General features: G+C 45.3%; 1 protein-coding gene across 1 annotated transcript in view; it reads right to left on the bottom strand.

Annotated features, from left to right (window-relative positions):
- Positions 1-1,262: 1,262 nt before the first annotated feature.
- Positions 1,263-15,982, bottom strand: part of LOC137886284 (attractin-like protein 1) — a 33,487-nt gene continuing 18,767 nt past the window's right edge. The window contains exons 2-5 of the mRNA XM_068728690.1: positions 8,160-8,243; positions 6,642-6,755; positions 5,653-5,781; positions 1,263-1,677 (exon numbers count right to left, since the gene is read on the bottom strand). Of these exons, the coding sequence (XP_068584791.1) occupies positions 1,347-1,677; positions 5,653-5,781; positions 6,642-6,755; positions 8,160-8,243 (658 nt within the window). The 3' untranslated portion in view covers positions 1,263-1,346. The remainder of the gene's footprint in view (positions 1,678-5,652; positions 5,782-6,641; positions 6,756-8,159; positions 8,244-15,982) is intronic.

Here is a 15,982-nt window from a genome sequence, read left to right as displayed (position 1 = left end):
AACAACAACAACAACACTACTACTAATAATAATAATAATAATAATAATGTGGGTTATATGATAATATAAACAACAACAACAACACTACTACTAATAATAATAATAATGTGGGTTATATGATAATATAAACAACAACAACAACAACAACACTACTACTAATAATAATAATAATAATAATAATGTGGGTTATATGATAATATAAACAACAACAACAACAGTACTACTACTTATATGATAATACAACAACAACATACTACTACTACTACTGCTATTACTAAAGGATAAACTGGTTCTGAATTATTTTGAGAGTAGAAACTATTTGAATGTAGTTGTGTTGACGACTTAATAAATAAAAATAATAATTTGTGTGTTTGGCATCGAGTCTCTAAATTGATGCTTCAGAGAAATAAGAAGACAAACAGAAGATTCTTCATGTAGAAATCAAACATTGATCAGTCTGAGCCTGGATTCTGGCAGCATCTATCTATTCATTCACTCATTCACTCACTCACTGTAGAGACGCGTCCGTTCCTCTTCAGAGCACACAGCAGTGTGACGTTTGCAGTCATAAAGGTGCTCTGTGCTGCTGAGCGCCAGCAAAGTGTTCACAAATGCAACATAAACAACTAAAACAATGAAGCCAGGTAATGGATTTCACATAAAACGTTCTGTTTTACGACGCAAAACAATATTGAATCAGGCAACATTATGTCGAGCATAAACAGGAGAACAGCTGCCGGTGTGCTTTTTATTTTATCTCCTTTTGTCTGTTTCCTTTAGCTCCGTGTTCTCACTGAATAACCAACGAAACATCAAAAAGATCCTCTTCACTGACCTCATGTGTTCCGACTGCAGACCGACGATACGGAGGAGCGACAATCACACATGGGATCAGTACAGTGATCATAACCTCATAAAACCAGACTCATTTAGGTGGAACTGTAAATGTTTTAAGCAGCATTTCAACACCAATGTGAAACAGGTCCTCACTACATGATGAGATATAGTCATTGATTACCGTTATGCATAACCATATGTGAACATTTGAGCTTTTAAACCACATGTAGGCCCGTTTTCAGCCAGAGATCTCGACGTTTTCAACCTTAAAGTCAGTAAATCGATGCTTCCTGGGATCAGCAACATTACGGATGAAGTGATGAATGAAGGTAGTTCAGATCACACTATCTCATGTCCTTTCCTGTCCTTAAACCCTCACCCTCCTCCTCCTCCTCCTCCTCCTCTATCCTTCCTAACCCTCTTGATAAAACCCATTAGCTCCAGGCCAGAGAGAGAGAGACACGTCTCACCGTCTCTGGCTGAACTCCAGAAAAAGACCAAAGAGTTTCTCAGTTCACGTCATCCAGTTCCTCCATATACCTGATTAACATCCCCTGGTAGAGAACGCTGCTCTCTCTCTCTCTCTCTCTCTCTCTCTCTCTCTCTCTCTCTCTCTCTCTCTCTCTCTCACCTTGCCAGCTGTCGTTGCAGACGCAGAGCTTCTCCCCCGTCAGGTCGCAGTAGCCGTGACCCGGGCTGCCACAGTTGTCCCGGCAGTACGGGACGTCGCAGGCCTCTCCTTTCCAGTACTCCTCACACTCGCAGTAGACGCGACCCGAGGCCGAGTTGGCCGTGCTGCATCGGCCGTGACCCGAGCAGTTGTTGGGACAGGAGTTCATCCTGAAGGAGACACAGTCAGACAGGAAGTGGAGGCATCGTACTCATCATCATCATCATCTCTGCAGCTCTTTGGAGCTTTTCTTTTCTTTTTTTGTTGACACTTTTATCTGACGGAGTTGGAGGAGACCAAAGCAGAGCTAAAAGCTGTCGGACTGAACTCCCCACATCAAGACACCTCAGGGTGTGTTATTGCACTTACACCATGGAGCCAGTTCAACCTGCAGTTAGATGTGTGAGTGAGCAGAACGTCGTGTGAGGTGTCCTTGTTTACGTTATCAAAAAGAAGCTGCAAAAGAAATATCCGTGAAGAATTAACAATACATAAACAAGGATGAATAATGCATTCTGTAATGACTGGACCCATTGGATCCATGACGCAAGATTAACATCACAACACAAAACAAGCAGATGTGCTGCAGCACTAAACCTTTACCTCTGAATGCACTCATGGCGAGTGGCTTTTGGACAAAAGTGTCTGCCGATTAATTGTAATGACACAAAGAGCCGCGGTGAGAGAGAGACGGAGCGAGAGCGGCTTCAGCTAGAAGGACGTAAAGAGAATGAAAGGAGACTGAACCTCAATAACGGGACGTGGCACATAATAACCAAACTGATGTGCCAAACATTACACACCATGTCTCTGCAATATCGGATAAATATCGATTCTGAAAGAGATCGAGCGACGGTAGGAGTCAAGGACCAGAGGCAGTTTACACAAAAAAACCTCTGCTGCTGCGACAAGCGGGTCGGCATGACAACCCTTATCCCCCACTCAGTGTGTGTGTGTGTGTGTGTGTGTGTGTGTGTGTGTGTGTGTGTGTGTGTGTGTGTGCAGAGAGCCTCGAGGCTGTGGACGGTGCTCACTCCTTCCAGGTGTAGGAGACGCACCGGGGGTTTGGTTGGCACACTTTTTTCGCTCTCTGCCATGTTTCTCAGGTATCCTCGGTGACAGAATGTTGTAAGCAGCAGCGACTGAGAGGACGAGGTCTCAGCTGCAAACGTGTGTGTGTTTAATGTTGACAAATGTTTTTCTAAAATGAGGGGATTAAAAAGGCGTTTGTGCCAACCGGCCCCATCGTGTTGGGTCTGGTTGGCACAAATGTTTTAAGATGCTAAAGTTACAAAACATTTCACTCATCAGGAGAAACTGAAAATAAGGAGATGCAGGATCTGAACGGCTCTCAACATGGCGACGGCAAGCCGGTAGCTCGCAGTGCTAACGGCACGAACTACAGCAACAGTGCGGCCACAGCTAACGGCGTTCACCTGGGGGGGGGGGGGGGGGTCTGTCCATTCGGGTGGCATCATCAGCAGTAATCAACATGCGAGGGCAGAGTGCAGAGGCCGTGAGCTAACCAGTGAGGCACACTCACACGCAACCAACATGCTCTTAAGCATGCAACCGCGGGCCGGCTAGCAGAGCACGGAGAAGGACTTCCTTCTCTGCTGAGGTAGACATTACTCCACTATATCTCTACATAGACGAGAGGTTTTTTTGTTGCTATATTTATGTTCAAAATGCTAAATACAGATCCTTAATTTAACAGTATAAATAGTGTTTTTTTATATTTCTTAATGTTTATAATACCCCAACGAAATATGCAGTGACAGTTCGGTTCGGACAGTTTACGGGTCAACAAACCGTGCTCACAGCTGTGTGATGAAACGATGTTAGCCAGTTACTAATCACAGACTTTCATATCTAATATCAAAATGGAGCCGATTCATATGTCTATTACCTAGAAGTACAGTAACACTTTTCCTATATCTCTATCTAACAGTTTTATAATGTTTAACATTATAACGTATTTTTTTAAACTTTTCATCCTTTAAACTGAGTGACTTTCAGATGTTTTGACACGTTTGCTGAGTGAAGGATAAAGAAAGAAAACGTCTTAATGTTCCATTTTTGTTTCTGTGACCAGAAAATAGCTGTGTGCCAACCAACCAACCAACCCACCAACCAACCCATCAACCAACCAACCCACCAACCAATCAACCAACCAACCCACCAACCAATCAACCAACCAACCCACCAACTAACCAATCAACCCACCAGCCCACCCACCAACCAACCAATCAACCAGCCCACCAACCCACCAACCCACCAACCAACCCACCAACTAACCAATCAACCCACCAACCCATCAACCAACCCACCAACCCACCAACCAATCAACCAGCCCACCAACCCACCAACCAACCCACCAACTAACCAATCAACCCACCAACCAATCAACCAACCAACCCACCAGCCCACCCACCAACCAACCCACCAACCAATCAACCAACCCACCAGCCCACCCACCAACCAACCCACCAACCAATCCACCCACCAACCATCCAATCAACCCACCAACCCACCCACCCACCAGCCCACCCACCAACCAATACACCCACCAACCATCCAATCAACCTACCCACCCACCAGCCCACCCACCAACCAATCAACCCACCAGCCCACCAACCAATCCACCCACCCAACCAAACCAATCAACCAACCAACCCACACACCAATCAACCCACCCACCAACCAACCCCAGTCTTACCCATATTACATGTTCCATCATGGCCCCTCACTACTGGCACAAAGCAGCCTGGTTGGTGTCTGTGGGTAAGATGTGGTGACGTGGTGCATACAGACACACAGTACTCTACTGTACTGTTCTGTACAAGTGGCCTTTGAGTAAGGTTGGGAAACAAAAGCAGTACAACAAAAGGCCGTGCTCGTCGGATCGACACCAGTGGTCATTACTGTCCGAACAGCTTTAAAACAACCAAATGCACGTTAGCATTAGCTGTGGCTAACTGAGCTTAGCTATCAGCTGGATGACTGCATGAAGCAGCTCAAGTTGAAACCATTTTTTAACTATTCACTAAATTTAATACCACAATCTTTCCTCAAAAGCACCTTTAGTTGCTTCAAGTATAATAAAATCACTGGTTCTTCCTCATAACAATGAAAAGGACGCAGAGACCAACTGTCATTAACTTCATAATATATAAATATAAAACTATCGCATACCTTCAGACAGCCGGTACAACAGCAGACATTTTTTGATTCATTTCAGCAGGAACAGGTGAAACTAATTTCATTAGCGACAACTCAGTTCCATTAAGTGTCCCAGTTATTCATTCCCGGGGTCGGAGGTTCTCCAGCTCAATATCCTCTTAATTGGCCTCATTAAGGAGACCCATCAAAGAGTTTTATGTTTCCAGCATTGCTTTTTTTCCCCCTCGGGTCAAATGTTAAATGTATGTAATGAAATTAGCCACCTACAGCTTATTTAATTCATTTGGCTCACAGGATCCTAGCAGATCCACTGCATCTTGTAAAGCCAGAATATATTCTTTTATCTTCAGGGCGAAGGCTAAAAGAGGCGCCGCATCCAGCTGCTCAACAAGCTTCAAACACATCGTATGAACTCTGCACTTCTACCGATGTCCTTAATCGATTTTCCAAATTATTGATTTTTTTTTTATAATAACCTAAAAGCGTCTATCCGCCTCTGATCTGAACTGTGAAGACGTAGGACCCTGGGAACATACGGATGACCCCCACGCAAGTGAGCCAGCGAGCTACCGACCGCCATTAACGTCATTAATCACACCTGAGCTTTTCCTGCAACGGGCTGAACAAAATGTCCGCTGTGAAAAAGGGTCAATCAGCTAGCTGTAGCTGTACGAGTGACTCGCTAACGATGCAAATGAACAAAAGCTAAGCGACGACCCCGTATTAGCTATAGTCCTCAGCTGATGCTAATGTGAGGTTTCAGAGCTCTAAAGGATGAACGCTGACTGGGTACTTTTTATCTTTAGATGCTAGCTGTTCCACTTTCATCACCAGTTAGCCAGTTGCTAACGTTGCCCGCCGATTGGTGCTGGCCATGTAGTGTAACAATGGGTTTGTCAGACATATATCAGACTCAGAAGGGGAAGAGAGGCGATCAGACGAGTGAAGGACGCTTGACGTACGAGTAGGCGATGCTGAAGCCGGTCAGGTTGTAGGCGGCGTCGCTGAAGAAGTGCAGCAGAGCGTAGCCGGACGTGGTCACCACCTCCGGGACCGTCTCGTTGCCCCTCGTCTCTGGTACTACGAGACCGCTGAGAAAGAGACAGAAAGAGACTAAGACAGATAGACAGTGACTCTAACCCCCCCCCCCCCTGAAATGCTGCTTTATTGTATGATCTAAACGCACCACTGGAGAGCTACAAGATGACACAAAGGTTCCACTTGAGCAATCGCAGGCCCCACTAAAACTATGACAGCGATTAGCCTTAAAGTAAAACACCGTTGCAGTGCAGAGTCATGTTTAGTTTTCGTCTGTTTGACGAGGTTTGGTGGCTTCATATTTGCTCTGCTTGTCTCTTTTAATAAATGCAATACACCGTCCAAAATGAACCCGACTCAAAGCCTCCTCCCTGCGGCGACCCCCCCAACATAAGTATCTGTAATAAACAACGTAAGCTTATTTACTGTTGGCAATTACGCTGCGCAAGTCTAGGCTTTGTGTACATTCAAATGCCAGATTATCTTCCCTTGGTTGGAACGGGACAAAATTAGCTCCTTCAGATCCTGGAAGCAACTGAACTCTCGACAGGAGATAAAGCCTCAGAGTAGAAAGCGGGAGGTTCTTAAATTATTGTGGCATTGCTGGAGCACCACCCACTTGCTTGTAGATTGTCCTTTCGAATATATATAGAAACAAGTGGTTTTCAGGGCTGATGTGAGTAATTGCAATATGTTCCGTCTCTTATTGCTGCATTGTGGCACTATGGTAATTATGAGGCCCTTTGTTTGCCTATACGTGGAGCCATTTGACTGCATGGAGGGAAAAATTGTCGGAGCTATTGAAGCTGTGCCAAAGGCTACCTGAGCCATTTCCATAACCCCCTCCCTCCCCTCCCTTCCCTCACTCCCCCTCTCTCCCAGCTTTCTCCTACTCTGAATGGCGGTCGCTCACCTGAAGACGGCAATCAAAGGGGCGTAAATGGAGTCTCCATCATAGACGTACATGTGGTCCCAGCTGCACTCTGTGGCGAAGTGATTGAAGCGCAGCCTGAGTACTGCATTAGGACTGGGAGGCAGGGAGAGAGAGAGAGAGAGAGAGAGAGAGAGAGAGAGAGAGAGAGAGAGAGAGAGAGAGAGAGAGAGAGAGAGAGAGAGAGAGAGCACAGTACAGATGGAGACGATAAAAAATAAAAAATTTGATGAATATAGATTACCTATATGCTTCGTTTCATGCGAGCACAAATTGACACGCGGCGCCTCAGAAAAAACATCATTGTGGTTTTCTTAACACACGTCTCCTAGACGCTGCAAAAGGTGTGTTTCCATGTGAACCATTGTCCCAATTATGCTCCTTTTTTTTTGGTGTATATTCTTGTGGAAATGCGTTCAAACAAGCAATACGGTGTCTTGTTATTCTAACTGGACGTGGGACTGAAAGTGGAAAGGGTGGCGCAAGAGGGAACGCTGCAAGGATGCATCCTCTTGGACACATGCATGATGCTAGTTATGATATTTGATTTAGCTTTTTTTTGTGTATAAGTGGGATTTTTTGATCTGATTTTTGAGCTAAAAGGTTCAGATTCTGGGTCATTTTCTGACCTAGTGGCACTGAAGGATAAGCAACGATGTCAACAAAGTCATCAGAAATCATCCTCTGGGGACCATGAATATCAACGCTACGTGGCAAAGTGATTCTGCATGAACAGACGATCCGTCTAGACGTACAGCTGCACCCGATAGCCTGAACAGAGGCCTAACGACGCTCTGAGACACCAGAGGAGCAGCTCTCCAGAGCAAACTGAGCTCAGCGAGCAAACTAGGAGTCAACGGGAGACGACACATTAGTGGATCCAGTTCCACAAGAACAAAGACGCCAAAGAGCGCATTTACTTATCAGTGAGGTACAGTAGATGGAAGGGAGAGCAGTGAGTTATTATTGATAAGTGAAGAGGAGATAAAGGAACGAGCAGATAAGGTGATCTCTGAAAGCAGGAGATGTTCTTTGAGTGGAGCTGTTGACCTGAGAGAGATTTCATTCATCCTCAGCGGAGCGGAGATATCTGGAGTCAAATTTGAGTTTTAGGATTTTAGGCCATATGAATGAAACGTACGATTTAGCTAAAAAAAAAAAATGACAGAGCCTGAACCTATCTTCCATGGAGAGAATGAACATCTGACATCCCAGAGTATACAGAGATCATTACAGACTCAACGCTCAACACAATGTGTTCTTTCATGACAGGGTGTCAACAACAGCAGAATAAAACGTATTCAGCAGCTGTCTCTGAGCGCCGGCACCTCTGAGCAGCCAGTGAACACAAAGCGACGGACCACAACGCATACAAATATACAATGCATACAAATATACAATGCATACAAATATACAATGCATACAAAGACAAACTGTTTTATTTACATCACAGATTTATTTAACCAAGTAGAACAAAGTAAGACACACGGTGATACTTACTATCCTTCTATGAGCCAAGTGCATTTGGTCTTGTACTTGTAGTTCACTGGTCCGTCTGTGAGGATGCCTGACAGGTCTGTTAACCTACGGGGGGGGGGGGGGGGGGAAGAGGGGGGGGGGGGGGGGGAGGTTTAGTCTGATATTCACAACAAAAACATCTGCATCAAACTGAGCAGTTGCAGTTTTGTGACCCGCTGCTGCCCTTCAAACACAGCCACAATCTACACCGCTGCTTCTCAAAATGTTATCTTGTGACCCCCACACCCCCCCACCCCCCACCCCCCATTGAAAACAAAGAGATCCAGTCTCACACCAGGGAAGCCCTGGAGTGAACGTAACGTTTGATAAGCTGCTACTGGAAGAAGAACGAAGCGTTCTGATGAAACACTGTTCCATCGGGGAAAAACCCTCCGACATGAATAACATCATCTGAATCAATTCAAATTAGGCATTTATGAATGGAATAGTCATAGATTTACCACATGATAAAACATTGGAAAACTGACAGCATTTTTTTTTTTTTTTTTTGAAAAACAACTTTGAATGAATTAAATCACAGCTGCTGCGCCGGCTCAATATACGAACGCAAGACGTTCACATATCGAGCCGTTTCAATGATTTTCTGCTCCCTCTCTGGCATATTCAATACTTCTCATGTACTTGTATCAAATGCTGATTGCGAGATCTTCTTTAAGGATGATAGACGATGCTAATTGGACGTCTAATGTTTAAGCTCGCGTCAGTCGGTGAGTCTCTCTCTCTCCTGGCTTTCAATCAATAATAATAGAAATACATCTGACTGGTGGTTTTAGGGAAAGAGATAGTAAAAGCACAGGCTAGCTGCTTCCAGCATTTATGCTAAGCTAGGTCAACTTTTCCCCCGGATCTCAACCCACAAACACAACAACGCTGCAAGACAATGAAGACAAGCACTTCCCAAAAAACGCAGAGCGACTTTGATCATAGTTAACGTGTTTATTATGCTGCGCCACCTGCTCCTCTTATTCAAATGCTCCTCTACTAGAAGTTTTACCCCAGCACCATCAGCCCACAGAGATCTAACGTTACACCTGCCGCATCGTCGGCACCCTGCGCTCCAGCTGAGCAGGTGTTCCTGCCCTCGCTGCTGCGTAACGTGAGACTCACCAGCTCGTCTCACACCTGCATTATTCAACCCTGAGCTTAACATGGGCTCGTCTTCTACCTCCAGTAGATAAAAACAGAGCTCACGTGTGCCCCCCCCCCCCCCTACTGCAGATATACATCTATCTATATATTAGTGTTATGCATAAACACCGTAAATGTTCTCAGTCGGCGAGGGGGGGGGGGGGGGGTGAAACACCAGTGGCAGAATAAATAACATCATCCCCTCCGAGTGGATGAAACATGACGTTGCGCTCGCGTCGAGGCAATACGGTGCGTGTCACTGTTGCCATGGCGACCCCGACGTGACATATTCATGTGGCAATTGTAATAATCACATTGTTGGCTCGAGTCTGTGTGTGTGTGTGTGTGTGTGTGTGTGTGTGTGTGTGTGTGTGTGTGTGTGTGTGTGTGTGTGTGTGTGTGTGTGTGTGTGTGTGTGTGTGTGTGTGTTGAACACTGGTCACACCTGTCAATCATAGTAATCCCATTCTGTTGCTGCATAGAAGGAAAAAGGTGAAAATGGAGAGACAGAGACACACACACACACACACACACACACACACACACACACACACACAGTCAGCGTCACAGGCGCTGAAGACATCGCAGCATGCCTCGGTTTGTTACTTTTGTGTGTGTGTGTGTGTGTGTGTGTGTGTGTGTGTGTGTCTGTGTGTGTGTGTGTGTGTGTGTGTGTGTGTGTGTGTGTGTGTGTGTGTGTGTGTGTGTGTGTGTGTGTGTGTGTGTGTGTCGCTGTGGCCACTCTGGCACGCTGCCAGATCAGACAGGCAGCGACAGAAACAGGGAGTGAAACTAATTCTTATTGTGTCTTCTGGGTAAGAAGGCGTGTAATGAGATTTTTTTTTTTTTTTTTTTTTTTTTTTTTTTTTATTTAAACCCAACCCACAATGCATTTAACAGAGTTGAAGCAAGCTAAACCCAGCTACAATAAAGCACTTAATACGATTAAATACAACATATCAACAGATCAAATGAGATAAAACGATAAGAAAACAAAACGATGGGAGATGAATAACAATAACGGGAGACAATAAAATGTCAAATCTGGTGGTTCAACTTTGGCCTAAGACGCTTCTGGATGCTGAACGGTTGCCGCTGCATCCTCCACCCTCTCCACCCACCTCCAACGTCACACACAGCATGGGTGGTGGTAGGAGAACTCAAGTCTGTCTACGCAGAGAGAGATCAGAGCAGGGAGAGGAGCTGACATTTGACCGTGTCTGACTCTGGCTCTGGACGGTACGGTAATTGGATCGCTCTTTAAGAATGGACCTTAAAGGGAGCAAAGCAGAAACACACACACACACACACACACACACCACCACCACCACCACCACCACCACCATCATCATCATCATCGTCGTCGTCGTCGTCGGTACGAGATTCAGAGAGCATCGAGGCCAAAATGTGCTGCCGCTCTGCAACCAGAGAACGATGGAGAGCAAACAGATTGCAGCGCAGATGGACAGCAAATGCTAGAATGCTGCCAATAAAACACACACACACACACACACACACACACACACAGTATATGAACACACACTCACACACACACACATGAGGTTAAAGGAGGAGCGCTAACAGGCCCTTTTGTTTGAGCCACCTCTCAGCCTCCTCACTTCTCTCCGTCTCTCCCTGATGATCAGTCTGATCCTCTGGCTCTAATCCCAGATTAGGAGACAGAATATTCCCGTCATGTCAAACGACGACGACGACGACGACGACGGTGGAAACTGTGTATTTTATCTCAATGAAGATGAAACATGAACACTGTGATATACTTTGAACAAGATTCTGATTCAAAACAATTACAGAAGGCATAGTTCTTAAAACAAAATGAACAAAGAACAAAGTCAGTAAGTACCACATGTGTGCACTTTGTTTTGCACGTTTGAAGAGATATATAAACTTTGATATTGCATTCGTTATGTATTAAATGATCTCTGAGGAGGTGGCGTCCTACATTCAAGAGGTAGGAACCGCTTCATCTCAACAACAATCATCGGTCGGGTTTGACGGCTCATTATTCCAGAAAGCTCATTTAGTCAGTCGGTCCGTTACCCCGAAAAAAAAAAAAAAAAAACGGCCATTTTTCCAACGACCCATTACAGTGAAAACACACACACTGTCCCACAAACAGACACACTCCGACATGATTACTACCCTCACCTTGACCAGTCTCACTTCTCATGACTGTTTGTTGCAGGCATAGTGTGTCGTTTTTGGAGCAATGGGTGTTTATTTTCGGGGTAACGGACAATCGGACAAAAGGGCTTTTGGTCCAATGGGACGCTTTTCAGACTATTGGTGTTTTGGAACAATGGGTCATCAGAACAATGCCAAATATGTGGCAGTTAGATTATTATTAGGATCCGTCCATCCGTCCTCAGGTTGAATGGAGAGGGAAGTCACGCAGTGAGAGACGGTCCGTTACAGAGACGACACATTCACGCTCACATTCATTCAAATTGGCAGCCGCGGCGTAACGTGTCTTTGTCCCGCGGGACGAGGCTGTGAACCTGAACAGACCTGCTCCGAGACGAGATCCGAGCTTCAAGCTTAAGGAACAGGAATGGGGGACGAAGCCTCGGCGTGGCTCTCTCCTCACGCATTCCTTTGGTTAAGTGAGGAACTCTCCTGTGAGAACATGTGGAAGGTAGAACCCATTCATTAGAACCCATTCATAGTACATGAGGAGCAGACTGGAGCGGCCTCCGACAGCCCCGACACACCGTCGCTTCAAAAACGCCTCGTCCATTAATCCTAACCCCCCCCCAGACATAGAAGAAGACACACACACACACACACACACACACACACAGCCAGCTGAGGTTACAAATGATGACCAGAGACAGCAGACAGTCTAGGAGTTCACAGCATGAGGCTGAAGTCACATCTTTTACAGATTCCACAGGACTAAAATCAGGGTCCACACACACACACACACACACACACACACACACACACACACACACACACACACACACACACACACACACACACACACACACACTAACACTAACACAGCATGAGAGGGTGATGGCGGCAGAGGAAGCATGAAGGCGGAGACAGATGAGGAAGAAGAGACCGAGAGAGCGGAGAGATAAAAACGGAGACGGGGACGAGGGGATGAGGTGTAGAGGAAGAGAGTCCGGCATCCTTTGAAATATTCATCCTCTCCGGGTGAATAATTGATGGCGTACAGAAGACAGATGCATGAGGGAGAGACAGACAAATGGATGGAAAGAGAGAGAGAGAGAGAGAGAGAGAGAGAGAGAGAGAGAGAGAGAGAGAGAGAGAGAGAGAGAGAGAGACAGAGACAGAGACAGACAGACAGACAGACAGACAGAGAGAGAGAGAGACAGAGAGAGACCCATGTCTTCAGGTAATAAAGGTACAAATCTCGTTCCGTTTTCTCTGTCGCCGCCTTCAGAGGTCGACCATAAACCCTAAGCCAACACATATTTCACCGCCCAGCTCCGTCACACACACACACACACACACACACACACACACACACACACACACACACACACACACACACACACACACACACACACACACACACACACACACACACACACACAATGATCATGGAACGCAAACATCTTCTTTGTCATAAACATCAGATGAAGACAATAGGTTGTGATGGCGATATCTGCATCTGGCTTCTAGATTTCCAGCTATTATCTTAAGATATTTACCGGTGTTGACGTTTCCAAAAAAATGGCCTTAATAACATCATAATTCATATTTCTTTGCTTTGTAAGCAAAGAAGTACAAAGCATTAACAAAACATTGTAGAAAACCAGAATTAAAGCATTAAACACTCGTATCATTAAATATGAATGCTCACAAATGGATGAGGGACTCCTGCAGTGAGATGACCAATGAGCCACCGGTCTGTTAGTCAAAGGACATCCATTTGTCACATGGTTGAGTCGACGTCAACTTAATTTAATTGGCCGGACACAACGGAGGAATGTTTCAATCAGCGCTTAGTGCAGCGGCCCCCCAGAGCCCCTGCTCTTCATGCTCCTTCACTGATGAACACTAGTGGCAGAGACCAAGAGACCAGCAGTAGACTAGTGAGGACAGATTTAAATACACACGCAAAGAAATCTACATCAGATACATACTTCATGAGGACGGAAATGAGTTCCAACTACAGCTCCCAGGAGCCTTTGCCAGAGGCTTGGACTTCTCATTCTCCCGCGTCGCTCTGCAGCAAACACGACTAATGCATCGGCAGAACTCAAACTTAATGCGCTTTAATGGCAACATGAAATCTAATTACGCTGCCGTTAGCTTTTAAAAAGGAGCAACAGCAGAGATGTGAGCAGACGGTGTGACGTCACACCCCGACTGTCTCCCACTCAATTACACAACCGGAGTGAAGTAGACTGTGTGGTCTCCTAGAAGAAGAAGAAGAAGAAGAAGAAGAAGAAGAAGAAGAACAACAAGAACAAGAATAAAAAGAAGAACAACAAGAAGAAGAACAAGAAGAACAAGAAGAAGAACAAGAATAAGAATAAGAAGAAGAACAAGAAGAAGAACAAGAAGAACAAGAATAAGAACAAGAAGAAGAACAAGAAGAAGAACAAGAAGAACAAGAACAAGAACAAGAACAAGAACAAGAAGAAGTTAGGCGTTAAACCGACAGGTCAGTGTGTTTTACAGGACGCCTCGTCGTGTTGATTTGAGACAGACGTTCAGTAACCGCTGGACTGCACAGCGGTGACACAAACACAAAATCAAAAAAAAAAAAAAACAGCCACAACCGCCGGCACAAAAGGGCCTCCAGTGACGGAGTCAGCTGAGAATGACGTCACCGGCGGCAACAACAAGACTGAACTAAAGGCCGTGGGTCAGCTGACGCTTCATCGTGAGTTAAGAGCGTCGAGTTAAAAAGAAGGGAGAGTTGTTCAGGAGTGACATCACTTTGCAACAACGCACACACACACAAAAACATAAAAATTCACAGGCTTGAAAGTCCTTCAAGAATAACACCGCTGCACACCGATACGCTCTTAGATGACCATATTTAGAAAACTCGGCTCATAAAGGCGATGACTCATTCCAATGAACCGTAAAAAATCATAACTATGCACAAACACAGTGAAACCTCTCCACAGCCGGCACCGGTCCTTTCATCCGACTGCAGAGAGAACCACGCGATGCCTCCCGATGTGTGTGTGTGTGTGTGTGTGTGTGTGTGTGTGTGTGTGTGTGTGTGTGTGTGTGTGTGTGTGTGTGTGTGTGTGTGTGTGTGTGTGTGAGAGTGTGCGCCCCTTCAGTCCGTCCACGCGCATATTCCAATCAACCGTCACGAAATGTAATCTATTCAATAAGGCACAAATGAAACACGTACAAAGTTTCTGAAGTTTCTGCCCCGTTCAGCTGAGACACGGGCCTCTCCTGTTCGGTTGTGGATTAATATATATATATATATATTATAGGCGCTTATTTGAATTCTGCGCATGTGTTAAGTTTGCTGAAAGTGGAGGAAAGTTACACCCTGCCTCAGTGGGATGTGAATTAAAGTTCATGTTTCTGAGGGAAGAAATGCATCGCGGAGAAGCTCCTCCTGTACCGAGCAGATGTCACTGATGCAAATAGACAAACTGGTTCATTTTGAGTTGATATTCACGTAACTGATTGTGTTAAATAGACATATGATATTGTCTGATATTGCCTCTGAATTGATTTGAATTCGATCTGCAAATAGTGTTATGTGTTCAGAGAATCGATAACATCTCATATTGTGAAGCACTAAATATAAAAGTACAATCAGCGTGACGGAAATGAGGAAAAATGACAATATTTGACCCGATGATGGCGCCGTGATTATAACACGAACGTCTGTACCGAATGGCAACACGTCCAACAGCTGTCACGGCAACTTCATGGCGCATAGAGGAAGTCAGAGGATCACCAGAGTCATCAGGATATACATCCTCTGGGGACAATGAATGTGTGTCCCAATAGACATTTCCCCTAAGAAAAGCGTTGATGTGCCAAACTAAAAGGTGGTATCGTCACCGACCCTCCAGACGTCCGCTGCATGGCTCAGCTCTGACCGTCTTCACTGTGAATCTATTCCATAAAGCACAATAGAAATACACAGGCCGCTCCTGTTACACTGGGAATTAATCCAAAAAAAAGGTGCTCATTTGAATTCTGTGCATGTATTTAGTTTGCTTGAGCAGCTGTGAATATCAAAGTGGGAGAAAGTTACACCCTGCCACAGTGGGATTTGAACTGAAGTTCATTTGTATGAGGTAACACCAGTGAAAACAAAAGTGTAGCCCCGCCCAACTTAGATTGCATTAAATGTATCTGCTAACATTTTAAAACCTGTCATCACCATTCAATCAAGTGTCCTTTGCTGCCTTCTGGAGTCAAACCAGACTGTGTTATCACAACGTACATTCCACAAGCAAAGCTGCAAAGCTGCAAAGCTGCAAAGCAGACCTTCATGAGGAACGATCTGCCATTGGTTAACATTGGGATGGTCACTAAATGGGCTCTGTGACGCCGACGCATCTCAAATGTGTTCAAAGGGACGAAGGAACTCAAGGAATGGAAGCCAAGAGTCGTAGAGACACTCAAAACCCCTAAAATATCAACAGAATGGTGCATCCTCTGTGGACAAT

The sequence above is a fragment of the Cebidichthys violaceus genome, unplaced genomic scaffold (assembly GCF_023349555.1).
Source record: "Cebidichthys violaceus isolate CVI_PGR_0920_01 unplaced genomic scaffold, fCebVio1.0.p SCAF_423, whole genome shotgun sequence".
Classification (NCBI taxonomy): Eukaryota; Metazoa; Chordata; class Actinopteri; order Perciformes; family Stichaeidae; genus Cebidichthys; species Cebidichthys violaceus.
This window is presented reverse-complemented; position numbering and strand designations above follow the sequence as displayed.